The sequence below is a fragment of the Labrus mixtus genome, chromosome 1 (assembly GCF_963584025.1).
Source record: "Labrus mixtus chromosome 1, fLabMix1.1, whole genome shotgun sequence".
Classification (NCBI taxonomy): Eukaryota; Metazoa; Chordata; class Actinopteri; order Labriformes; family Labridae; genus Labrus; species Labrus mixtus.
In genome coordinates, this window is record NC_083612.1 from 18,825,450 (window position 1) to 18,852,125 (window position 26,676).

At 40.9% G+C, this 26,676-nt stretch overlaps 1 protein-coding gene across 8 annotated transcripts in view; it reads right to left on the reverse strand.

The window, feature by feature from the left end:
• bdnf (brain-derived neurotrophic factor) overlaps positions 1–26,676 on the reverse strand; it is a 30,953-nt gene that overhangs the window by 1,592 nt on the left and 2,685 nt on the right. Inside the window, exons 2-3 of one of the 8 annotated variants that reach the window (XM_061036760.1) lie at positions 23,709–23,785; positions 16,918–17,004 (exon numbers count right to left, since the gene is read on the reverse strand). In XM_061036760.1, the coding sequence (XP_060892743.1) occupies positions 16,918–16,923 (6 nt within the window). In that variant the 5' untranslated portion in view covers positions 16,924–17,004; positions 23,709–23,785. The other 7 variants (XM_061036796.1, XM_061036765.1, XM_061036752.1 and 4 more) reach the window with 7 other exon arrangements.

The window sequence follows — 26,676 nt, forward strand, 5'->3', positions numbered from 1 at the left end:
CACAGACAGAAAAGAAGAGGGAGGCAGGGGGGAGAGAGGGAACAAGGCGGTTAATCAAAGAGCATTTTCTATGAACTGCTTATTTTTGATCCATTATGCACCATGTAAGCCTCCCCTCTTATTTACACCCTCTACTCTTTTTGTGCACGCCAAAGAGGGAGCCAGTAGCTTTGGAATAATCATAAACTGTTTTTTTTATGAGACTGAATCTTGGCGCCGTGTCATCACCAGTGTTTTCAAATTGTTTGCAAACTGTTATCATTCTGTTCCTATGTGATGTCTGGCTTACATTTCTATTTGTTGGCAGCGAGGCACAAAAGCTGTGCCGAGCATCAGAGAGATCGCTTATTACAAAAGATAAGATCACACGAATGGATGTCACTACATCCTTACAGGCTTGTTATTATTTATGAGCCTTTTTTGTTCACTGCTGTGTTAAACTATGTAGTTTATTTCTAGCATGTGAGAAGATGTGTAGTTTAATAATGGCTTAACCTGTCCGTCATCCTCCTCTCCTTATATGTGTATCAACAACTTGGCAGTTTTTAATAGCCTTAGAATTGATGTTTGTTAGGGCCAGTCATTTCCTGGGGGGTTGGAGTTTGTCTTTATTGAGAATAAAAGTGACACGTGGATGCATTTGAAGGCATCAACCATGTGAGGGTCAATTGTGTACCAGCGGTGTTTGCACAGGCCATGCATGTGTTGACAGAAGGATATGATTTGTTTGAGGAGTTCATGTTTTACTGTTTGACCATATCATTAACCCTGCTAACAAAATCACCATTATCAACCTCCAACATGGCCAACACTCGCCGACAGCCTGAAAGGGGAATGTTTGTTTGTGTCAGCTCTGACAAACACTGGAGCTGCAGTATTATTATTAAAAAAAAAGAAAAAAAAAACAAGTCTGTGCTGTAGTACTGGTCTGACACTCAACCATACAGACATTAACAAGATTCAGGAGTTTGTTGAGGAACAATGTTTGTTTTCCGCAGGTCAACAGGCAAGAGTGGAAACTAAACGTCAGGAAGACGTGTCGTCCTCTCCACTCCTGAGAACAACTCGCACAAGATAAGCAAAGATCTGCCAGGCAGGGTGGAGCACCGGGGACAGGTGTAGCGGAAATACTGAACTGGTAAATCGCATGAGCATCCCTTACCTTTTAAGAAGCTCTAAAGACGCACAGCAAATCAATGCATCTGTGGACATCCAACCAGACATAAAAGCAGCCGTAATGAAAAGAAAATCTAGATCTTGCTTTCCACAGGGGGCTAATTTAAAGATAGCCCGGGCCAAGGCTTTGACTGCACTCTGCACGTCTCAAACTTCATACGGGAAAACATGACGAGCAAACACTCATGCCCCTGTCTGCATCAGTTCAGACACGGGCACCTTTACAGTAAGGAGGAGCCAAAAATCCCCAACCTTAAAAGCATTTGTATCATTCTTAATTGGTATCTGGGGCCGTGGCTGCAATTAACCAACACCACGGTGACTGCCATAGAGATATGTTGTCTAAAAATAGACGTACTGGGAGTCTCACAGTCTCTATTCAGAATATCACATCCTTCTTCTTAATGAGCCACTCATTCCCCAAGCTCAGTGACGCGCTCCTCCTGAGTGTGTGAGTTAAGGGGAGGGCATGGGGAGGGGCTGGTGTGTGTGTGTGTGTGTGTGTGTGTGTGTGTGTTGGCAGGGAGGAAAGTGGGTATATTTCCTCTTACCAATTAAAACAACAATGAGGAAAAAAGGAGATAAATGTTTTTTTGTCAGGTAATAAAAGCTATTTAATTTGTAAATTCTTGCTTAATAACCTTTATTTTTTAATTAAATTTTGTTCCAATGAGAAGGAATTTCTGTGAGGCTTCCCAGAAACAGAAAACCACGTAGGTTTACGGGATTGAGGCCAGTCACGAGCCCTTATGTGTAGGATGCATTTAGGCTGATATTATTATCAGCATCACGCTCAAATGGTTCCACTTCCACATGACGGAAATGAAGGGAGAGGGCTGATTACTGTTAGGCGTCAAACTTCATGCTGGAAATGGTGCAGACGTGGAGTGCTGCATCTTCCGTAACAGACCACAGGGGTAATATTGCAGTAGCAGGGGGTGGAGAGAGTGCCAGCGTCATTTCGCAGCATAACAACCACAGATGACGTCTCTTCCAGGTCTCCATAGGGGAGAGAATGGAGGAGAAGAGGGTGTGGGGGGGGGGGTTGCTGGGGGTAATGCCACTCAACAGTGTGCAATTGCGTGCCATTCCCCTGTGTATCCTCACACCGGGAACAACAAATGATTTTATTTCTATCTCTGTGATTTCCTGTTTCCATCAGGACAATCAATATGGCTTATGCTCTCAATCAACATCCTGTTAAAATGCGATAAAGCCAATGAATCATTTAATTGCTGTGGGACCGGCGGAGGATCTCTGGCTTATATCTACTGGAGGCTAAATGTGACAACTGATTGGTTTCTCTTGTTTTATACATCCAGTAAGGAAGGTTTTATGTGCACTAGCGGATTTCGTAGTTAATGAAAAAGGCGGCTTGTGAGTTAACACAATGAGCATGAATTATAAAACAAGGGAGGAAGTGCCTATGGAGGAATGTGTAGAAGAAAATGTAGTTTTTTTTTCTGAGCCTCTGAAGCAGCCTTGTGGCTGTCTCTTTGGTTAAATAAATATCTGACAGAGAAGTAGTTTAGCCTGTGCTATCTTACTACATTGTTTAAAGTCTGTTTAAAATTGAATCCGGGCACATTCAACAAATTTATGTTTGAAGGTAAACATAAATCACTTCTGCAATAACTGCTGCTCAAACACGCCTTTATTCATGACAGCACCTAAGGCATAAAACACTCAGAACAATAGGAGCAGGTGAGTGTGTGGACTCTATCTACTGTTGACGTCTCCAGATGACCACCTGTTCATCTGCTTTGAGAGCGCGGCTGTATGGCGGGGATATGTAACTTACCCTGGCGTTTTATTCTTTGTGCCAGGTGGGGATTAAAGTGATAAATGCCTCCTTTGACAGATGCCGAAGTTTTTCTAAAGCATGAAAGGACTAGCATGACTATAGTATTATCTCACATTCAATAAAGTCCTTCCCAACCTCTCTGCACACTTTATAGCTTCATCTTCCACAACAGCAGGAGGGATATCTTAGAAGACCGTTATGAAGGAAACTAAACATCAAATAGGAGAGATGAAAGTGGGGAATATGCAGCCGCATTTGAATAGAAATGCATGACCTATAGCTGCATTTGTTCTCTGCATCCTCATGGGCATCCGTCTTTGTTCAACTCCTCGAGATCAGTGTCCGTGAGAGCTATTTACAGTACCTAGCAACATGTTTTTTCACGTTCGACATGTCTAGCACACAATGTCAAATGTTCAGCTAGAAGAGGGGGAAAAAAAAAGCTAAAGCAGCACATGATATCAAAATGTACAACCGAGAGGACCCCTTCTGTGCCACAATGCAGCACTTTTGGAAAAAAAGGCAGTTAGAGTTGTCTGCAGTAATGGCTGACACATGTGGAAGCCTGCTGCCTTAAGATCTGTTTTCAATCTGACACAGTTTCAAAGCACGTTTAGTAATAGATGAGCATCACTGAGGGATTATACCTGGCCTCTAGGCCAACCCGGGCCACTGCCTCAGAATGAACAGCATTCAAAGAGCTGCTGAGTGATCTGTGCTATCCAAACGAGACAAAGCCTCCCCCCACACACTGTGTACAATGGTGGAAAAGTGGGAAATTGCTGCAAAAATATTTAAAATACGGTAAAAATCATGGCCGACTACATTTAAAGCCACATAATCGTTCTTCTTAATGTCTAAAAACTCTATTTTATCATAGTTTTGCAAACACTAATATATATAATTATGTAGCAGTTATACAATAATGATAAATAACAACTCAATAGTTTATTTCAACTTAAAACAGTAACTCTTACATAGCATTATATACAGTATAGACAACTGAACTAAAGCTCCAGAGGGAACAGGCTGCAGTTCCTATCTTTGAACACTGGAGGGCGCGTGAGACCGTGAAATAATAAGAGCTTCTTTTCTTTTTCCCTCCCTGAATCTTCCTCCTTACTCTTTCCCTCCCTTCTGTGAAACTAGATAGATAGAAAGGCTAAATATATAGAGAGATAGAGAAAAGTTTCCCAGGACGCACAACCAGCTTTGTGCGTAAATCGCCAACAACACAGCTATAAAGTTAATTTAACCGGGTTTGAGTCACAACACTCTATAGACATTTGGACCACATTTTTTGGAAAATACACCATGAATTGATCATTAAACCATCATATAACCAGTCGTTTTTTTTCCCCCCACTGCTATCCCCGGTCGGGTTCTTGGACAATATATGTTCGCATGTCACGAATGAGCCAGTTTTCCACCACTCTATAAACGGGGTTTCATTTCTACCCGCCAGGAATTTGAAGTTATTCAGTATGAGCACTCACAACAGCGAGAAGTAGACCCAACAGTGTATGTTGGCCGCCGTAGCTGGGCGTCTAGGTCTCGGGTTTCCTATAAAGTCTTAATGAGTTCATCAAAGTTTTTTTCTTCTCCAAAACAACCAAAAAAAAAATATAACTGTGAAGATATTTTGTAGTTGATGTGGAGTCAGTGCAGGGGGGGTTAGATAGGCGTCGTAAATACACATGAAACACATTTGACAAGAGTATGTGGATATATTCAAAAGCATTCAAAGTTGTCGTTAAATCGTGGCTGGATTGTTTCCCACTTACAACGCAAAGAGAAATACTAGGCTATTAAGATGTCACGTCACTCAGGCCAAATGTAATGAAACAAAGTGTAGCCTATATTCTTCTCTAGATTACATCTGCTGAGCTCGTGCTCTCCACTGGAAACCCAATCAACATAATAACTCCGTTTTTTTTATTAATGAACGTGAGGATAATGTTACACATATCTCATCTCTCGGGCTGCGGCGCTGTCTATTCGCAGGAACACCGGACTTGATCGAGCTACTTTTAGACCCCCCCCCCCCCTTCCCCCTTCCCCCTTCCCCCTCTCCACTCCCCAACATCACACACATACACTTACAAACACACACTTGTATCTTTTCCTCAAAACGTACCAAACAAACCTTAAAAGTGCTTAAAAGGACTTGTCGAAAAGCAAACAGACACATACCTTTCACTGCCCAGTCGTAAAACAGACCATTCAACAGGACAGTAGTGTCATCTGGGATGTTTTGGACAACTCCCTGAGTAATTTTACTTTCGCGATATTTCCCTCTCTGCGTGCTCTCCCCCGACCAGCTTCAGGATATCTCTTCAGCTTTGGAGCAAATAGATTAAATTATTGATGGTGGAAATTGCATGGCTGCTGAGGTAATGCACTCCCATGGCTGCGCGGCTCCTGTGGAGATGGTCTGAAACTGAAGTTGTCGCATGCTGAAACGCTGCAGCGGCAGCAGCAGCACCGCGGGAGGAGGAGGAGGAGGAGGAGGAGGAGGATGATGGGAGACCTCTGGAGCTGAAATGAGGAGCCTCTTTGCAACTACAGTAACTTTACTACACAATGACGCTGCAACATGTGACCTGCCGCTGGCTGACTGGTCGCCACCAAACTCCTGTTTAAACAGCCCCGAGGCGGAACTATTAATGCGCTTTCTGTGTGCATTATGTGCTTCTGTTTGTCCGCATACCGTGCTGCCTGCATCCACACCATAATGTCTGGCGATAAATAAAGCACAAGCCAAGCCTCTCCTCTTCCGTATTTCGCTCACTAAGGCAAAGAGGGGTTCTTTTCTTTTCTTTTTTTTCTTTTCTGTTTGAAGGTTTTGCGTAACAGCGCGTCTCCACCAAGTCGTGATACACTGCGAGCCATTTCTAGATGGCCTATTTATGTAAAATTAGATATTCAGAGATGTAAAAATAAGCACTTCTTGTACTGGTGAGCAGAGCGTGAGGAGGCTGGGTGGTTTGTATCAAAAGCAGCTTAAGAAAAAAAAGGCGTTTGATTCTATAAAACATATTTCTGAATGCATTTTCCCATAATCCATATTAGGCAACATGAGTCATCCTTAATCTATTAGTTGCTGAAATAGTAGATTCTCATAATCTTATAAATGTGTAATATGGAGTCATTCCTTTTATAAATAACCCCCCTAAATATAAGACAAATCATGTCTGTGCTGTAAAATGTGAAGTGTTAGAATAATTGGAATGCAGCAGACACCGGGGGCTAACAAAGAGGTGAACTTATTGCAACAATTCTGCTTCTCCTTGCTTTTTAAAGTGAGCCATCTCCACAACAGATGGATGACTCCCCTGCAAGTGCTCTGCAGTGTAGTAACCAGCTTTCACAGGTTATTATTACCAAATGTCAGCAAAAACAAATGCACTTAAATGATGTACACAGAGCTTAAATTCAGAGAATGAAATCCATTGCTTCTTGATATTCAAACAATTCCGTTTTATAAAGCCGAAATACAAATACAAATATCAGAGGAGCCAAAACCTTTCACTGGGTGATGGAGTTTTGGAAAATCCACCTCTGATGAATACAGGAGTGAGCATAATGGGGGAATGGCAGCTCATTATCCTTGTGAGTTGGCCCTGGTCCAGTGCAAAGATTTATTGTGATGTGTTCGCTGTATTGCCATCATCATGATTCCTTCCTGCACGAGCCCATGAGCTGCAGAGCTCTTGTTTGGCATGTAGCAGTATGGGAGTGGATGCTCACACCTGCTTAATGAGTCACTCCCACCTCCAACACACCCGGGGACATGCCAAGATAGATATAGCCCTCCCCGAAGGCTCACAGGAGGTGAGGGCAAACTCTGGATGACAAAGAGTTGCATCAGCAATCACTGAGCGACATGACTCCAAAGAGTTTGAAAAAAAAAAAATGCACACTTCACAAGGGGGCTGCTCCAAACAAGTAATTCATAAATAAATCACTTGGCATCTCATTAGAAGAGCAAAAAACAACAACATGGTCCCTCTCATTTGTGCAAATACAACACAACTGAAGTCTGCGGACTTGTCTGTAGCGTTAATGAAACTAATATGTGTAATAACTGGGGGTAATGGGAGTTACATTTTGATCTTTTTGACAAGTTTCATTAAGGTTCAAAGAATATTAAAGTTATCGACATGTTTGAGGCAACCAGGAGTCCTTCTGAAAACGACTAGATTTGCTAATTCATCGAAATTGAGGTGTCAGATTTCTATAGGTTTAAGATTTCCTGACGTAGCACCAGTAACTTCAAACTATCCGAGGTGTTGTGATGAGCCCTTTTATCTTAAAGGTGGCTCATTTCTACAGGTGTTTGTCACCCTATAGTCAAGGCTGAACTCGTAGGATTTGCAGCAAAAGTGGGGTTTGTGCAGCAGAAAGATGAAGAAATAACCAGAGCAGCCGGAAAAACACAACACACTTGTAATAACCTTTCAAGGCGTGTGTTGCCAAACGTGCCATCTCGCAGACAGATCCACACTGGCCAAAAGCTTCACTAAACAAGTAGAATTGTGACAAGCTCGCGCAAGAGAGGAACCATGTTACACGAATGAAATGTCATTTGCACTGGGAATAAAGGCAGGTGATGGGGGTATTTCCATCACAGAGAAATTGTGTTCCTCCTTGACAGGTGAACACGTGAGCTGAGAAAACATTTGTGAATATGATCCTGATGACGTCAAAGGAGATGAGGGCAGGCTGGAGAACAGCACAGAGAAACAGGTACACTCAATCAATTTAGGCCTTTTTGAATCACATGCTGAAAGGAATTAATGCCATCTCTCCTGCGATGACAATAACCTTTATTGTAATCATGAGGCAGACACAGAAGAGCAGCCCTCTAAGCTCCATATGCACTCCCTCCCTGCACATCCTCCTACAGCTGACACATTATGTCTATAGTGGCATAGACTGCAAATTACTCCACAGCCTATTAAACCTCTCTCTGTCTCTGTCTGTCTGTTTTCTTAGCTTATGCACCCCCCCCCCCCCCCAATCCAATATCACACAGCATCAATAACCTTTGCATGGTTCACTGCTGAGGGAAAACAAAAAATCATTGCTAAGAAATACTTGGAAAAGCAGAAATATTTGTTAAGAGACTGAAAAGGCAAAAGGCATTCCGTTATTTGCTCAAACAAATGAGGCTATAGAAAAGTAAATCAGCAGCTGTATCCTGTCTTGTCTTTTGATTATGAAATACCCTGTCTGCAGAATGCAACCTCGAATTATTATAAGCCTACTGTTTTTTTCATCATAAGAGACACCAATTTGATCCCCTTTTTTTTAATACAAATAAATGTTTAATGATATCGGGGAGTTTGCTTGGATTCGGTGATGTGCTGCATGTTCACATGCTCAGAGGGACTTGAATGCTTCACAGCCATGGTCGAACATTTCCGCACGCGCAAACACACGCACACACAGTCGCGCGCTTGCTAACAGACGGCGTCATGAATCGTTGTGGTCCCGCAGTGGTCCGACATATAAGACTTTTACATCCACTGTGTATTAATAACGTATCGTGGGCAACATTACTGCTAAATCACAACCACGACACGGTGACGACTCTCTGATAATTAAAGGTTCCGAATCAGATTCGAACTTGTTTAAACAAGCCTGCTAATTGGATGAAGGTGTTGGTGATTGAGGTGATGGTGGTGGTGACTAAAGCAGCAGCAGCGGCGGCGGCGACAAGCGACGTAGCCAACATTTCCATAATGATTAAGATGATTAATATTCGCTCTAAATATAACGATCCGCCCGACTAACCGTGAGTCAAGATTTCTGAAGTCCAAAATAATCGATAACCTATTTATAATTGATATCAAAACATTATCAGCCAGAAAAAAATAGACAAGTTATTACATTTTATGAATGAAAACGTTGACACAAAGTGAGAAAGCACAATCCGAAATCGAGTTTTATTAGAAAAAAAAGAGTAACATGTTATTTAAAGGTATTCTGAACGTTCTTAATTTAAAACCAGATTTTGCTAAATCCCTTTAAGCCCCAAAGTGCACCAATTGATCGCAAATGAAAAGCGACACAGTAAGGCCAACAAGATAAAAAAAAAAACGTCTACACAATAGCAATATATCATTTATGCTGTCCTTATTGCTGCGAAAGGCATTTTATTCCCCCCCACCCCGATAAAAAGCAGGCCTATACCAAAAGAATTTCATTTTTTGCAATGCAAAACCTACCATCAGGTTTGTTATTGACGCCCACCCCAACTCTGCAGAGCTGAGAGTGCAGAGAGAGAGAGAGAGAGAGACAGAGAGAGGATGAGAAAGAGAGAGAGAGAGAGAGAGAGAGAGGGGAGATTCTCGGTAAAGATAACACGCGGAGACGCACGCACACAGTCCGAGCGCACGCAGGCGCACGCCCGCACACAAACACACGCAGCCCCATTTATGGACTGATCCGCTGACGTACATTGCAGAAAAGTGCTATAAAAAAACCTTCATACATACAAAGTGTGTCGTGCCACCCCACAGACCCCTCCTAACCCGCCTCCGCTCATCCCTCCTCCTCCATCCAACACGCCCACGCCCACACCATAATCCCACGTCTCAATAGAAAAAAAATAAAAATAAAAATACTGCTACATGGTCAGAAAATAGGCAGACAAAAGATTATATTAAGAAAAAAAAAAACATAACCGGAAAAGATGGTGCAATAAAAACTCCCTTGAGGAATCTGAGAACAAAAGGCCAAATAGGCTATGGATTTTAAGTATCACAAATGTTTCGACCTAACATAATCTAAAATACTTATAGTTTCGTTTGATACATTATTGACTTTTTTTTGTTTGTTTGCAATAAACGGATCTGTGCTATTGATGAGCCGGAAACGTGGCTCTTGTAGTTGCGACGCAGCCTTTATTAAAGAAGCCTTTTTATGAATGCCGGGCAGACCGATAAGTTAAATGATCTATTTTGGTTTCACTGTCACATAAACTGAACACTTATAGGCTTGTACATGCAGAAAGCAATCCGCGCGCATTATACCGCGGGGCTAAAAATGACCCAACACAACAGTGGAGGGTAAAAAAAATCACATAATTCAAATGAAATTATAGATTTGCTGGAGTCACCGTTTTATGTGAAAATACACACTGTAAGAAGAGTTATGATAAAAACAGGACTGACGGTGGGCGTTGGGGCTTTTCTCCCCTTGCAGCTGTTTTGCAATTGCTTCATATTGGATGAGAAATCTTAAAGCTTTGAAAAAAAAAAAGAAGACGAGAGGGAGTGAGTGAGAGATGTAGAAAGAGAGAGGAAACAGACAATATCCACCGCTTCTGCATTGGTGCGAGACGATTTTTTTTGTTGTTGTTAGGGCTACAAGTCCTCCACGAGAGCAGAGAAATTAAATTCCAGAGTGATGATATTTAAAATGTAACCACCTCACGTGATAGATTTTGACGCGTGCCTCAATTTGTCACCAAAAAAATAGGAAAGCGAAAGAAAAGAGGAAAGAAACCGCTGCTTCCCCAACAATTGCATATCTAGCCATCTTATCTCTCTCCATCACATTCAGCCATAACATCTGTCAGTGGATGCACTTTGACCACGCCCATCGTTATTGTAATTTTACACGGGAATAATAGAACAATTTGTATAGCCTAGTACTGTAAAAGACACTCGCTTTGGCAAAGCCGGCGAATTACACGAGTCAGAGCCATTAAGAATTAATTCATCTTTTTTTGTACATTATTCATCCGTAGCCCGCGTTTGACAGGTCGACACAGAGCCGTGTACGGACAAAAGAGGGGGGTAGGGTAGCAGGTGAAGTGAAAAGCACCTTATGAATGAAACCGTGAAGCGGTCGTAGTAAAAACACAAGTGATTTGATGGCGATGACGGGAGAGGGGGGGCGATGGAGGGAAGGAGGGAGGGAGGGAGGAAGAAGGGGTTGGTGGGGGTAAAGAGTAGGGCTATTTTTGGTCGATAACAAAATCCAGCGGGTTTGAAATCAAGACAAAACATGAATGCAGCAGACCAAACACAAAAAATAAACACAGATAGATGGTTCAGATGAAAGACTATAGAGGCTTTTCCGGACTATTTTATGACATGCACCGGCATCAGTACTTCAGTTCGTGCAGGCTGGAAGCATCACTGCAGCGTCTTAAGTCCCATATTGGGAGCATGATTAGGCACAACGCAACGATTACGCAAATTATGTTGCAGCAGCCAGTGTTCGGAAACTCCAAAAGCCGTAGCCTATCTGTAAAATCCCCAGGCACGAAAACGAGTCCAAATTTAAACATCTCACATGACCTGCACGCGTAAATATTTTATAAACAGCCTTAAACTTCAATTTTATAGATCTAAAAAAGAATAAAGACAGATGCCTACGAGATAGGCTATTGGTCACCTGGCTCGGATTACATTTCGGAGTTATTTCGGTCACTGAAGCCCACAATTATCACACACTGCCAGGGCGAAGAAGCCGTAGTTTTTTAAAGCCGAAGTTCTTTACAGAAAAGCCCGTAAAGACGACAGGAACAAAAGAGTGACATGAAAACAATGGATTGTGCTCTTACCTTTACAAGGGGCTGACAACCACTATGTGCGTGGTTAGATCTCCGCGACCAAGACTTGCATGTCCCAAAGTTTAACGCAGTGTGGGGGGGCTTATAGGTAACGAGAATATGCTGCGAGAAAGACCAGGCGACCCTAACATTTTAACTTTCACAGTGCTCTAGAAAAAAAGACATCTTTAAAGCACGAGCTCTTTTAATAGCAAGCGCTTTCCCTCTTTTCCTGTTTAAATTCCCTCGTTTTCTCTCTCTTTAGAATCCCGTTTAATTTCCGTTAATAGACCACAGGCTCCCTCGGAATAAGCTTACCAAAAGTTGAAAAAACAATCCCAGGTTTGGCAAAGGGGGGCTGGGGAACAGAGAGAAAGAGAGTTGGCGTCCACTCGGCGTTTTAGTCCATGCACGACTCCGGTGCCTCTGTCCAACGTGCTGAAAGCATAACACAGCCAGAGGAACTATGAAGGGCCAAGAAAATATCTATATACTTTTGTTTGAGTGCCCACTTTAAACTGCTTTTTTTTTTTTACTCGGCTGCTTCCCTGCGTCTTGTCACGTGTATTTCCCCCCTCCTTGCCAAACCAGTCCTGTTAATATTTGATCACATGTTGGTCGGACATTTCCTTCCAGATAACAGCACCTATATCACAAACGCCGGTGCTATTCAGTGTATAGTCGCTTAAAAAAAAAGCCTCCACTCTCACGCCAAATTATAACCCGCTGATACTGAGCCCAATTGTGCTTAACAGCTTATGACAAGTGTCACAGGTAAAGTGGCACATGTTGCTTTAACGGCACAATAAAAGGAACATACATACATGCATAAAATATAAATCTCTCACTGCCACAGCACCTCCAACACATCTACATCTCATCCACACGTTGCGCGCAGACACAATGTAATATTCCCTTACCTCGCTCACTGTACCGGCATATCCTGAGCCGAGAAATGCCACACAATCTCTTTTCACACAAGCTTTGTCAACATCAGCCTCATCAGACATGGGTCTCGATACTGAGTTTCTCAAGTAGCCACTGAGTCCAACCCTTCCAGCAATGCGTTGCCAGACTAAATAGCAAGCACGACTATTTACTGGTAATCATTCTTCATATGCTATGTGTTTCCATTGCTACTTACCATTTTCCCCTACGCTGTCCTGGAGATAGAAGTGTCTTAATATCCACTCACTCCAACAGATGCTGGTAGGTAATGTGTCTTGTTTGAAGTCATCATATGAGAACTTCTGCTGTGCTCAGTAGATCGCCCACCACTTCGCTGACTTATGAATCTAATAACCCTTTGCAATATCGGCGTGCTTAAACTCTCTTAGGCAACACCTTGGTGGCTCTACAGTAAGGACAAATATCAACAAGCCGGGCTTGTCAGAAAAGCTTGTACAGATATACGTAACACCCTCGCCCGGACAACGCCATTAGGGGTCTTACGTGATTGAAATAAGCGACGGCAATCCAAGTTTATGTGGAGACCAGTCCCTGACTGATGCTTCGTTCACTGCCTCAAATCTTTTAAATCTGCATTGAGCCACAATGACAGAGAAATCAAACTTCTGAGACATATCAATGTTCACGTGTTTGTGTTATAGACTGTTAACTCCCTCTTTGGCTATGGGCCATAGGCCTATTACGCACACGCACAACTGGTCATTTTGATTTTTCGAACACGGACTGTGAACATCCAGGTCGCCTAATTTAATACAAAGAAAATAGCAACATTAATAGCGCTCCTGTTTTTGCCTGTCAACTTTTTGAGGAACTTGTTGCTGCTCAAAAAAAAAGCAAAAACACCCCTCCGCTTGTTTTTGTTTTGTTTGCTGTACCAAACATTCTATAGGCTATACTTACTTTGTCCAATTCTGTTCAAGTGCTGCGTTTTTTTTCTTTCTCAGAAAGATGTAAATCAAAAAGTTAATCCACGTCTTCCAGAGGAGCAATCACACCGAGAGAAGCGATCAGACAGTATTAAAGCCAGGTGTGATACTTCGATCAGGAAATATCTGGAAGTTCAAAGTCAAAATCTGTTTTCAGTAAAATTCCATCAGTTGCACTGCCAACACTCAGCCATCTGATTGTTATGCAGTGACGAAGCGCTGTGCTTGCAAGTGGAGCCCCAAATGTACGAAGTAACATGAGTAATAGGTGATATTTGTCTGACTCTTTGCCAGCGTCCCAAAACTTTCACGAGTGTTCTTGAGAACGTGTCAATTTTGTGGTATAATTGACTTTTTTTTTGTCATGGTTTATGGAAATCACGCAGCATGGGTGGCGCGTTTTTGGAACTTGTAGGCGTGCTTCTGCAACGAGACAATAGCACCAACAATGTGACAAATCCACAAAAGAAATAGCTGCTCATCAAAGTGTTTCGGTTACTCGATGCCATCCAGACCTGAAGGTGAATCGTGGGTTTTAATGGGAGGCAACACCATCCCTTCTGCATCATACATGTGATGAAAAATGGCGCAGATTGAACAATTTCATCTGCAGCTTTTTTAAGCTTTAAAAAAAAAAAAAAAAAAAAAAAAAAAAAATCTGTGTTGTCAGTGTCACTTGTCAATATTGTACCACCAAACTTCTGACTCATTCAGAAGTCTTTTCTTGGCAGACAAAGTTGAGTCTAATTTAGTCTGACTACGCATGTACTCAGTCATCTTGCATGCAGAGGTGGCCAAAAAAACAAACCAAAAAGAACCCCAAACTTCTTTTCTTTTCTCCAGTTTTTATCCACACATTTCTGTCTCAAAAACACAAGATGGCATAATCAGATTAGGTAAGAGTTCTATAGCTATTATTTGCAAAGGAAGATGTACTTTTTGTTCATGGACAGTGCAAGCAACAAGTGGTGCACACATAGCTTATTATCCTTGAACTCAACCCTGTCTAATGGTAGGCTTTTTCACACAGTGGCAACTCTTTAGAGGTAAGGAATAAAAGGGACACAAAGAGAGAGGGGATGCACATCAGCTTGGCATGGGCAGCTTACTGGGGATGAACAATTCCCCTCATTCGCGTCACATGATTAAATGATTAGGATGCATGTGTCCCGTCACCTCTCGTGCTCCTACCATCGTCCTACTCTTGGTTGATTCCTGACGTGGTAACTTGACTTGCTCCTACTTGTGATGTTGTTAACACTTCCTCTGCTCCCACAGCTTTTTTTTTTTTTTTTTCACAGACTCTGTTACTGACTCATGCTCGTCCCTTTTCCACTATCCATGCCCTCCCACGCACTCCTCACCACAATATCTTATGGCTGAGTCCGAGGTCATAGATCAATCACTTCATCCCCCTGGGCTGCATATGACTGCATGGCATTTGCTCTACGGTCTGCCAAGATACTTCACCTCTTTTGAGCTCACACTTGCAACTTAGAAGTGTTTGAGCAGAATGCATTTTGGCAAAGGGAGTGTTATTAAAATGTGAAGCCAACGGGCTGCACCGTCGGATAAACATGGAGACAAATGTGCACCATTCCACATCTTTGTGGCCTGCAAAGAAAGCCTTAGAATGGTATAGAAATTGATATTAATTGTGTACAGCAAAGCAGTGAAGATGTACGATGCCATTATTGAAGCAGGAAGAGCCGCAGTATTGCTCTGTGGTTGTTCCCTCAATAACACTTGTTGTCATTACAGTGTGTTTTGTGAACCGTCTTTACTTCTAAACTTTTATGTTGTTATTTAATCCAATCGTTCCTATATAAAAGCCGGAATAAATCCCAGCTACAGCTTTTTATCAGACAGCAGTACAAAATTAATCAGCGCATAAGTATTGTTCAAACTATTTCTAACACTGCAGTCATTACACTTCCCTGTTTACATCCGCTAATCACGTTCGGGCCCTGTCTGGTCTCGGGAATCATTACCAAAATGTAGAGTGCCAGCCTAAAAATTTGAGTCCATCAGCACTTTCCTCCCCCTCACCGTAATGACAACTATTAAGCAAGGATGGATCCAGTCGGGGCTACGTGTATCATTACTCTGTCTCAATCTTTGTTCCATAAATATTGATAACAAGAGCCCCACGTCATGAGTTACTAGTACCTGCAGTTAAAAATAGAAGGCCGGCTGATGGCAGGTTATCTCTTATTGTCAGATCTCTGTTCGTCTGTACCTCTTTGTCTCTACAGGATGTTGATCAGTGGGACAAACACACAGTAGACCGAAAAAAAATACTTAGACTACACACTACTTTGCAGGAAAAGTAAACAGCCAAATATATAAGTCTTCATCTGTTAACATAAAAAGCAATATCTTCTTCTTTTCTTAAGATGAAGCAGTCAGAATATCTTAATCCAGTCACCCTGTTGACAATGTGTTTCATGCTGTACATCTGTCTTTCTGTCGTGCAGCTTCATAATATTTCTGTAGAGTGTGGAATTAATTATCAGGCTTGGTTGGTGACTCAGAGCTCAGGTCTTCAGAAAGTAATGCAGCCCCGTAAATAATCGCCCTTACTGCCACCATACTTCACACTGATGGCGAGCGCTGCGTTTGTGCTAATTTCGCCGTTCTATGTATAGAGTGATGGACAGTGTCAGAATGGATGATATTTGGGTTGCCCCGGTGGCTTGGCAGGCTGTAATTGGACCGAATGTGCTGGTGTGATATTGAGAGTTTCTGTCTGGCTTTGCTGCATATAGTCTCATCTGTCTTCCCTCGATCATCTTTTACCAGTCAAACACCTGGTGACTATGTAAACTCTGTCTGTAGGGCCTGAGGGGAGAAATCTGGAGCTCTGGGTGTGACATATAAGTGCACTGATGTCCTAACTCTGAATAACCTGCGTCTGCTCCACAGCCAGGAGTGGAGGATGCTGCCTGTCTGCCATTAGCTTTATATGACTTCCAAGGAGAAAGAGGTAATCTGGGCCCTTCATCTGGACTGAGAGGCTGGCAAACAACCTTAAGACAACTTCGGACCTTGAAACTACCGCAAACTCCAAGGAAGGTGAACACAGAATTTTAATTTACATGATGTAGAGTTTGTTATAGTAAAAAAAAAAGATTTCTAGGAGAACAGGAGGAATGAACACAGGAATATTGAATCCAAACTTGTCTAAGATCAAACCTCACCCCAGGACTGAAAGTTATTCATGATTGAAATGAATGCAACGCAATTTAACTCTGCAGCACTGAGATGAGATTGTGTTTGAGTGTTTGTGTAAGTTCCAAAGTGTATGGAGTGGTGCGAATTTGAATAGACGTATTTGCATCTTGTTGCTTAGTCAAAGGCATTATTGGTTCCCAGTGGTAGTGACCTGAAATTTTGCATGCACGACAACGCTGTGAATGGTAGCCCCTTTATGATCAGCCAAATAGTGCGCAGTGGAAGTACGAGGCACTGACCTTCATTGCAGCTCACATATATCACACACGTCGACAGAGATGTTCACATTTCCTGATTGTCTTTCCTTCCCAGTTTTCTGCTGAATTCTACAAGGAAAGAAGAAACAGTGAGATTTATTGAAGCTTCTGTGCGCTTGGAGTTGACTGTTCAGATTGATTTGGTGATTTTGGTCATTAATAACGGGTTCATTTTCATGCCTCATGTATGTATCTTACAGACAAACTGTAAGGTACCACAAATGACTGAAAAGACGCTAAATACCAAGAGTGTTTTGATTTGATAGTCTGCGGATATAAAGAATTCATCCTACAGCGCTGCTGCATGCACACTCAGGAGGTCGGTGGTAGATTGTGAGTTGAGATATTCATTAGGGTGACTCAGTCCAACACCAGTGAACTGAAGCAGCACAGGCTGTTGACCTTGTATTGGATTTCTGAGATGGATATTGAACCCTAAAAAAAGCTTCTTTTAATTTGAATAAGAAAACACAGGCTTTCTTAGATTTCCTGAACAGAAAGTCTCAGTAAGTTTTTAGTGTAAACTAACTTAAATTATACAGTAAGGCAAGCTCAGCAACCCTCCAAAAAGTACTATCAGCATTACTCTGGCTTCAAACCAAAACCTTTTTTTTTTTTTTTCAATGTTTTATGTAAAAGCCCTTTTTCCTGACCTCTGGACTAAAAATTCCTATGTGATGATTATAATCTTTATCTGCTTAAGCACTTGTGGGAGCCCAGGAATGGACGGGTTAAGAGTTTTAGCTCTTTTACAGTGATCGAACTGATTAAAAAAAACAGTAGCAGTCTGATATAAAAGACAGAAGCAGGGCCCATGCAGAAGAGGTAAGGGGTTGTGACTCGGAAGCTGACGGTTTAAATCCCCTGACTGACTGATTGACTGACTGACTGACTGACTGACTGACTGACTGATTAAAGCTGTGTAAGGAAGTAACACTAAGCTCTGCAACTTTAAAGTGCTGTTACCCAGAGTCACTCAAATCTTAAAAAAAAAAAAAATCCCACCACCATTCATAGACTCATTATTTATGTAATTCCTCACACTTGCTCTTTCTTAGGTAAAAGTGCTTGTTTTTGCTCCCTCAGGGTTCAGTACACATTTTACTCCTGAACCCTGCTGATTATATTGTATGAAACTGAGACATAGTTTATATAGTCCTTGTAAAGAGGTTTCAGTGGGAACACCTCTGGTATAATAAAGGTAATTAACAAAAAGTAAAACTATTGTTTTTTGTCTTACATGTCCATGTTATAGATTGTATATTGGAAGTAGAAATATACTTTGTGATATACCCATTGGTTTCGGCCTTTGTTATTTTTTTTAGCCTTGCACTTAAGCTGTCCCGATCTTGTTCTTAATAAAGTTGGAATTGACCATTAATAATTGGACGACAGGTTGGATAGCATAAAAGTTAAAAAGGGGAGGGACTTCATAACACTGTCAAAGTGTAGGAATAGGATGTTAAATCTTTGCAAATAAGTACCTGTAAAACCAAGTGTAGTTTTTACATTTTTTTGGAACAACTATAAGATCAAGTTTTGTTAAAATCTGCGGTGCTGGTAGGTAGGTTTAATCCTTTTTTAAAAATATCTTTTTGCAAAGCTCTTGTGACCCCGCTAGCTAGCTCTCCAGATTTACTGCACAGAGAGTGGTACTGATCTTAACTCACTCTTGTAAAAGAAAAAGAAAAACACATGCAACACAACATTTTTGCCAACATTTGCCTGTAAACTGCACTGTAAGGTCACGCCACATGTACGGAGGCTAAAGTTCTCCAATCCGGCGGCCTGGGTTCAAGTCTGACTTATGGCTCCTTTCCTTCATGTCATTTTCCATTCTCTGTCTCCTGATTTCCTACTCTATCCACTGTCTTATCAAATAAAGGCAAAAGCCCAAAAATAACATGTAAAAAATGCAACTATAACTGAACAAACTTTACCTGTGCAAGCAGTGTGATGTAAAAGCTTCAGGAAATACAACAAGCATAGCCATTATCAGGACATTATCAGCTGTTTCACATTTTCATATATCTTACGTGTTATCAAATGAGTAATAAACACCAATTTGATAAAAAGAAAAAAACATGGTCAGGTGATGCTTTTCCATATCTGAACTACATGGCCCCAACTCTCCATTAAACCCCCCTCTGTACAATAAAGTCAAACATGATTCCCCATTACAGTTGACAGACAGTCAGTAAGCGCAAAGTTTAAAATGAAGGTCTTAAAGGGAAGAAAAGCTTTGCAGTGAATGGTGAGGGAATTGTTAAGGATAATACAAAGGAGTGGGATTTCTCATGCATTTGTCTACGAGGGATATCCCAGCCAAAGTTTCTCTATACATCAAAGGGCTGCCGCAAATAAAAGCACACTTGTCAGGGGCGAACAAACTGCCTCCTTTGTGCCTTCTACCAGCCAAATTCAGGCATACAAAGCCTTTGGATGTACAACACTGCAAAGAAGACATACTATTCAGATGACATGCTTTGCTCTCTGGTGGTTTGCTGTGTGCTTTTGTCTGCCCTGACCAGGACAGATATATAATATCACTGGATCAAAATCCTTTCAGTCCCTTTTACTCCCTGTTAGAGACTCCCGTTACACTCCCTCCCCCATACACTCCAATATTCTTTCTTTTCTTAAACAAAGTAAACTTGATGCAGCCAGATAACACTTGCAGCCCTCCGGCCTAATGCCCAAAAATGAGTCTCAAGTTCATTCAGGTTTTTTTTCTGAGCAGAGAGCCTTGTACAAACTGTGGTCAGACAGACTGGACACGTTTCACTGTCGCCTCAGGAAATCTTTATCCGCTTTCCAATTCTTTAAACATCTGCTGTCTGTATCTCTTACATTCTTGTGAAATATGTTACTACCACACTTAAAAAGTTTTTTTCATGCCAATAAAACACTAGAGTATTTTTTTAACTACCACACACATACTCTGACTCCACTCACAATCATACAAACACATACACCTGTTTCATACAACTCCTATTAGTCTATCTACATACAAAGTGAAACATATCAAACATACATAACAGTGAATGTAAATGTAAATAAAGTATCAATACTGAAAACTGGTGCAGGTTAATTTCTTCTTAGTAAGCTAATTTAAATCATAATAATATCAATGGAATAATAGTTTAAGCTCCAATGTCTTAAGTTATATTGTTTGAGCCATTTTTGCCTTTATAAGATCGGACAGCTGAAGAGAGACAGGAAATGTTAGGAGGAGAGAGTGAAGGTTGGGTCTTCGATGAAGTGATAAACGCTAAGAAAAAACATTCTGCTACACACAAAACCATAAAATATTTCACAAATTAAACAATTTACTGAGTGGAAATATAACTTCAGTGCTAAAATTGATAACTCATTACAATAAAGATTCATAGGTAAAAGGTGCCTCATTTAAAGGTATGTCAAAGCATGTCACATGTATAATCTGTTTTGTTTTGGCATTGTGCAAACAGATATTCACGTTATCTAAAATTGTGACCTCCTACTTCTGGTAGTCCGTAACAGCCTGTAGATGGATTCCTATGTTGAGATAAAGACTTAGGACAGTTTCAACTGGATTTTCTTTAATGATGTCATATCTATGCAGGTGCATCTCTTTAGGTTCCCTGCCATTCTTAGGGTAAGAGCCGAACGTTGGCTTCAAAAGAACGTTTGTTAACTTAAGAAAACTACCAGACACAGATGCACAATTTGTTTTGCTAAAGAAGGTAGTGGTGGGAAAAAAAAAACTATGGTCACAATGAGCAAGGAAGTAGATTAAAGAAAGTACCGTTAAAAAAGATTCCCACACATGCAGATAAGTGCTCTAGTGAGCGAGTAAGGGAAAGACAGGGAGATTGATCGATTCAAGTTTTTTACCACCTGAAAGTCTGATTAATCTCATGTATTTTCAAAGGCAAGTCAGTAAACCTGAAAACTAACAGCCAGATATGCAAGGGCAACAATTTACTATATAACTAAAAACTACAGAAAAGATTTTCCAGAATGTGTGAATAAAACGTCAGTATTAAGCAGACAAAGGATCTCATCATTTAGTGACATTATTTGAAGCAGAGTGCAAACAAGATGCAAAAAAAAAAAAGCTACAGCAACAAAACATATCTACCACAATACAAGCTACTATCAAAAATACAACTTCCCCTCCTGTTTGAAGTCAATTCAGTGTCTACCTGTTGATCAAACTCTTTCAGAACAGCATCCGTGTGAATTAAATTATGATTGGTGTTCATCAGGATGATTCTAGTCAGTCGTTTGTCAGTCATTGTACTTCTCGGATACGTGTTTAATCGATTGTAAACACCTCTGTCAGATGACACAGGCATCTTAAGAAGAAACTTCATGATCGTGTTGGCTGCGGTGACAGATTCCTCACAGAACTTTTTGGATTATTTGGATAATGTTGCTGGCTTCTGCTTGCAGTTAAGGAGAGTTTGTTTTATGTGTCCAAAAGCCGGAAAAATATTCTCTTTTCTTATGCTCTTCCATAAGAAAAGTCTAACATTAACAACATTATGAAGAGTGCTCAAAACTTTTTCAGGTAATTTACCTTTGACCAAAAGCAAGTGACGTTAATGCTAACCACCAGCCACCACTACGTTAGTGGGTGAACAAAGCCAGAGAATGTAAATGAAGAAGTTTAGGCTTTTCGATAAAAGAGTTCAAAGACGGGCTCGGCTGTTGCCATAGTTTGATTTTCATTTTTAAAAAGTGGTCCCGGTAAAATTCAAGCACAGTACTTACAGTATTAAGGCAGCCAGCGCCACTGAATGACAGGGTTAATTAATTGATCTCATTCGTCAATGAGATCCCAGTCAATCATGTTCAGTTCTGTATATGTTACTTCACTATAAGACGATGCCCAGGCCCCTAGAGTGCAAGAACCTTGGCAAGCGGCAGCAACAGGAAGCTTGCTGCAGTTAACTTCTTTGGCAACCAATGTCATTAATATGGGGCATTTAATGAAAAGTCCACTTACTTTTAAGAGGTGATGATGAAAAGTTTGCAAATCATTGCAGTTGCCAATCAATAGTTTACTGTTTACTGCGAGTTATGGTTCTAACTATTAATAAATTACATTTGCTTTTTGTTATGGAGGATTCCTGAAAGGCAGATTATATGAAATGAAATTAACTGTTCATATGAAAAACGTGTCAAGCTTTTAACATATTATCAGCAATGTTTATTTGACGTGTTAAAAAACGTTTATTTATCCTTCCCACCAGTCTTAAATCTTTTCATTGATATGACAGTTACCCAAGGAAATTATTTCAGAGGAAAAGCTGATTATTTAAATATACCATAAAGCCTCAGATGACAAGAGAAAGTAGTGCTTTATAATAGCAATGTATGTGTGTATGGCTGGGAAATAATATACTATATTCATGGATATTAACGACATTATGTGCTATTTTTGCCTAACTTTTTTTTTTTTTTTTTTTTAACATTTGTGAAAAACGTCAAAGCACACCTGAGCTCACTCAGAGACACAATGGCGAGAACCACTGCTTCACTCAGCCTTAAGAGATTTCAGTGTTTGAATAAAGAAAATCTCTGAACGAATGCAATGACTCATCATCAGGGTCATTTGCCTTTCACTGCAAATGAGTGTGGGTGTCTGACTAACTTGCAGTTATAAGCTGGATATTGTTTTTAATCATTGAAGAGGGAGAGGGTTTGAGAGTCCTAGTAGTTGTGTTTGTGTGTATGTGAAGTGTGAACGAGTGAAATGGGTGTTTGGCTGTGATCAGTGTCGTGTCAAAGAGACATAAAGATTGAATTTGAGGGCCACGCATTGTGCACCCAGAACCATGCATGTTATTTCTCAAATAGGCTTTTGGCCTGAAAGTGCAGCTTCCTGTCGCCTGACAGAGATGCCCTTTGTGTGAAGACAATAAATCATGCTTCTCTCCCACATTTATTTGAAGGAGGAAAAGTTGAAGGGGGTATGATAAATGTGGTTGGTTAGACATTCTGCCTGATTTCTTAAACTTCAAACACTCGCGAAAGCTGGTTTTAAGAGGAAGACGTTCCGACTTTCTTCGAAGCAGGAGTGCGTTTTTGCAAGGTTTCTTTGAAAATGGAAGGCATTTGTAGTCAAGAGAAAACATAATTAAAGACTAACACCAGAAATCAAGCCCACATATGGCTTAAACCAATATCCATGGTAACAGTTTAATTGGAATTGCACTAGGATAAAAACTCTAATAAAAGCTTGTACTGCTCTGAGTTAAAATTAATTGTTTATCATTGTTGTCATTAACTGTGATTCAGTTTGTAAAGACATCCAATGATTTCATCAAAATATGAATAATAGCTATGTCAAATGTTTTAAACATAGTTAGATCTAGAGTGTAATATTCATCATATATCCTTAGAAATCTTAAAAACTTCATAACCATAAATGGTGAACAGAATATTATTAGGCAACATGGCATAAATTAAAATTAAATATAATACATTAAAAAATATATTAAATTAAATGTTTTTATATTGCTATTAGAAAAGGTTTCTAGTTTTGGGTGTCTAGGACTTAAATTTTGTTACTGTAGTATCAATTTGCCTACCATTTGTGCATCACATTATAACCACAGAGAAGTTCAAAAGTTCATTAGGCATCCACGAAAAACTGAATCAAAATGAATTATTGTAAACAGAAAATGTAGATTAAAAAAATGGCTAATTTAGCGATCAAGAACATTTCAGACAGTGTAGGCAGTTCCATGTTTTCATTGATAAATACCTGGCTCTGCACTTACCAATGGCGCATGTGATGATCAGCATAGGGCAACCCTTAACAGTATGCCAGGTCAAAATCAGAGGCGGGGGAGAAGTCCTGACAACAGAAGATATCGTCTTAGTTAGTGAATCTTGTTCAATTATTTCTATCCATACAATTGAGCAGTTAGCATGCAAACACATTAGCTGAGGTGCCCCTTATGTATTCAGAACTAGAATTTGCAATGCTAAACAATATTGTCTGTATCTTGTTATCTAGTGCCACATTGTTGCAGAGCTAATCTACCTCGCAGACGCTCAACACCAGTCACTTAAAATAGAACTTTTGTTTCGTTTCGCGTAGAACTCGAAAGATAAACCTTCAACCTGCAACTTTCCCAGTCTTCTCTGTTTGGTGTCGCAACTATCCACTCAGGAAAACTATGTTGGATGATACCTACTTATTTGTAGCAAAAACACAACAATAGTCAACAAAAAGGTGAAGAGGGCATGCATGAGGTCGAGATGATAGTGTTATTTTAGAGAGGCCTTTTTGTTGGATCACTTGGCAACTATTAACAGTCTTATATGCCGTATTAGAATGGGTCTTTACAGATAGAATATTACCTGTTCCTCCCACGTGATAACACACGTTTGCATTTGTAATGACTGAAGGCCATAGTAGCAATCCTCAGTTATTATAAATGGTAACTGAGGGAACAACAAGAGTAACTGTGCAAACTTTATCCTGAACAGGAACAAAAGCACTATTGGCGGCGATGAAAAAACAAAAAGAGACAAAAAGTAATTTCAAACTGTGGTGCAGCTAGCCTAGTGGTTAGTGCCCGCACCCCATGTACAGAGTCTGAAGTCCTCCAAGAGGACCATCTGGGTACAAAACTGACCTGTGGCTCCTTTCCCGCATGTCATTCCCCTCTCTCTCTCTCTCTCTCTCCCTGGTTTCTGACCAAAGTTATGCAAACCGAGAGCAAACCCTTGGATTGGCGTTCACTTGATGGAAAAAACTCAGAAACTTGAGTGTGATAAAAAGAACCTGATGAGCATTTGCCATCAGTGTTTGAATATTTGTGTGAATGAGATGAACAGCATGTGGTGTAAAGTCCTCTGAGTGTTCGGAAGATCAGAAAAGTGACACATTAAGCACAACCCATTTATCATTTATCATTCAACAGTGATTTGTAAGGATTCTGGGAGGTACTGCTGATACAGGCTTCAGATCAGAAATCCTAATCACAAATTTTTAATATGAATTGTGCTTATGTGTTTCGAAACAAAGAAGAAAATAACTTACTTGTTGGATGCACTAGAAGAAGAAAGTTTAAGTTGTTAGCACTCACTGGAAATGAATCCTGTTGTGAGTCAACCACAGTCTGTACATGACCTAACAGTCCTTAGAGGAGCTTTTGTGAGGCAAAGAGAGGGAAATATCCAGCCAGGGAGTTACATGAATGTAGGGTCGCTATATTCTCATTTCAAAGAGAAAAGAACAACTAAAACTTGTTCATTTGCAAAAGAAAGGATGCCAAGATGGACAGAGGGTCTTTGTAAACCACTTGAGGTAGACTGCTGACTGATTAACTTAGCTGTACCACATTCAGGCAGTTGTCTATACTTTTCCTAGCCTGCAAACGGTTGATTAAAGTCAAGTATCCATGTTCATCCGAAATCCTAAAATTCCATTAAGCTGCTGCACCTTGTATGTCTTCTGTGGGTCTGTTTGACGTATTGGAAGTTTTACTGGTGGAGCCCTCCCCTTTGAGGAAGATGCCCTTGTGTCCGCCAGATTTGTAGACAAAGGAAAGGCCCAAGACCTAGAATGGACACAGTGAAGGGCAGGCTTTCCGAGGGGTATCATTTTGTTTTTCATGAAAGAGATGAACTTTGGTTCAAATACTTGGGGAAAAAAATTGAGAGGAGAAATCCCCAATTTCATGTGACGGTCCTAATTTATTCTTCACTTGTTAGCTATTCAACTAGTTAGATGGTTGGAGCCAGGCTAAAGCAAATTGACATTTCACCCTTAAAGTCCAAATTGCTTGACTAGTGAGAGTGCTCAGATCCATGCTCAAGCACAGCACACCTCTTTGGCCCTGGCACGCTTGGAAGAGGTGTGCTTCGGCATGGTACACTTCATACACTAGCACGGGTATACAACGTGGACAGCCTTCATCATCGAGAAATCCCGGAGATTTATGGCTGTACCTGATTAAAAATAAGCCACAAAGCCAGTAAAGAAGGTATCATGTTGTCTGTGTTCTCCAATGTGCGGACGAGGACAGCGTGTCGTTTTGTAAAGCCATGCATGTGTTGTATTACGACGATATGTACAAGAGGTAACCGTGCTCAGGCCCGGTTAGTCCTGGAGCAGTATAGCCATTTTTCACATATGCACTCCGGATAATATCTAGATATTTACAGGAGGATCGCTCCGGAGATTCTCCCGACCTAGCCGTTCACATATGCTCCTCACAGCGGGGGACTTTCCCTGTCAGAGGGGAGGGGGCGCGGGGGATTTCCCGAGGTAAGACGTGACGTAAATAAATATTTGCATTTATATCTATGCTATGTGTAATCCAATGGAATGACAACATCCACAAAAGAGTGGAGAACAACATACTGATGAACAGAAAACATAATGCAGCCGTTTAATTACGTGCACGGAGATCATAGTGGTCGCTTGCAGACACTTTAAACAGTCACTGTATATAAACGTCAAAATCTCCGGAGTATGCTGCCGCGTTCTCACATCAGCTCACTCGGACTTTCCTGCGGAAAAAATACTAGGGGTCTGGCCGGAGAAACTCCGGGTAGCCTAATCTCCGGAGTTATTCAGGAGATTTCCGTATGTGTGAAAAGGGTTTATGAGTGCAGGACAGTGGGGAAATGGGGAGGGTGGATAATCGTGCTTAAGCACGGTAAGGGACAACTTTGCCTAGTGTGAGTGCGCCCTTAGTGTGCATTAGCTTGTGGAAACTAAGTTTTAGAAGC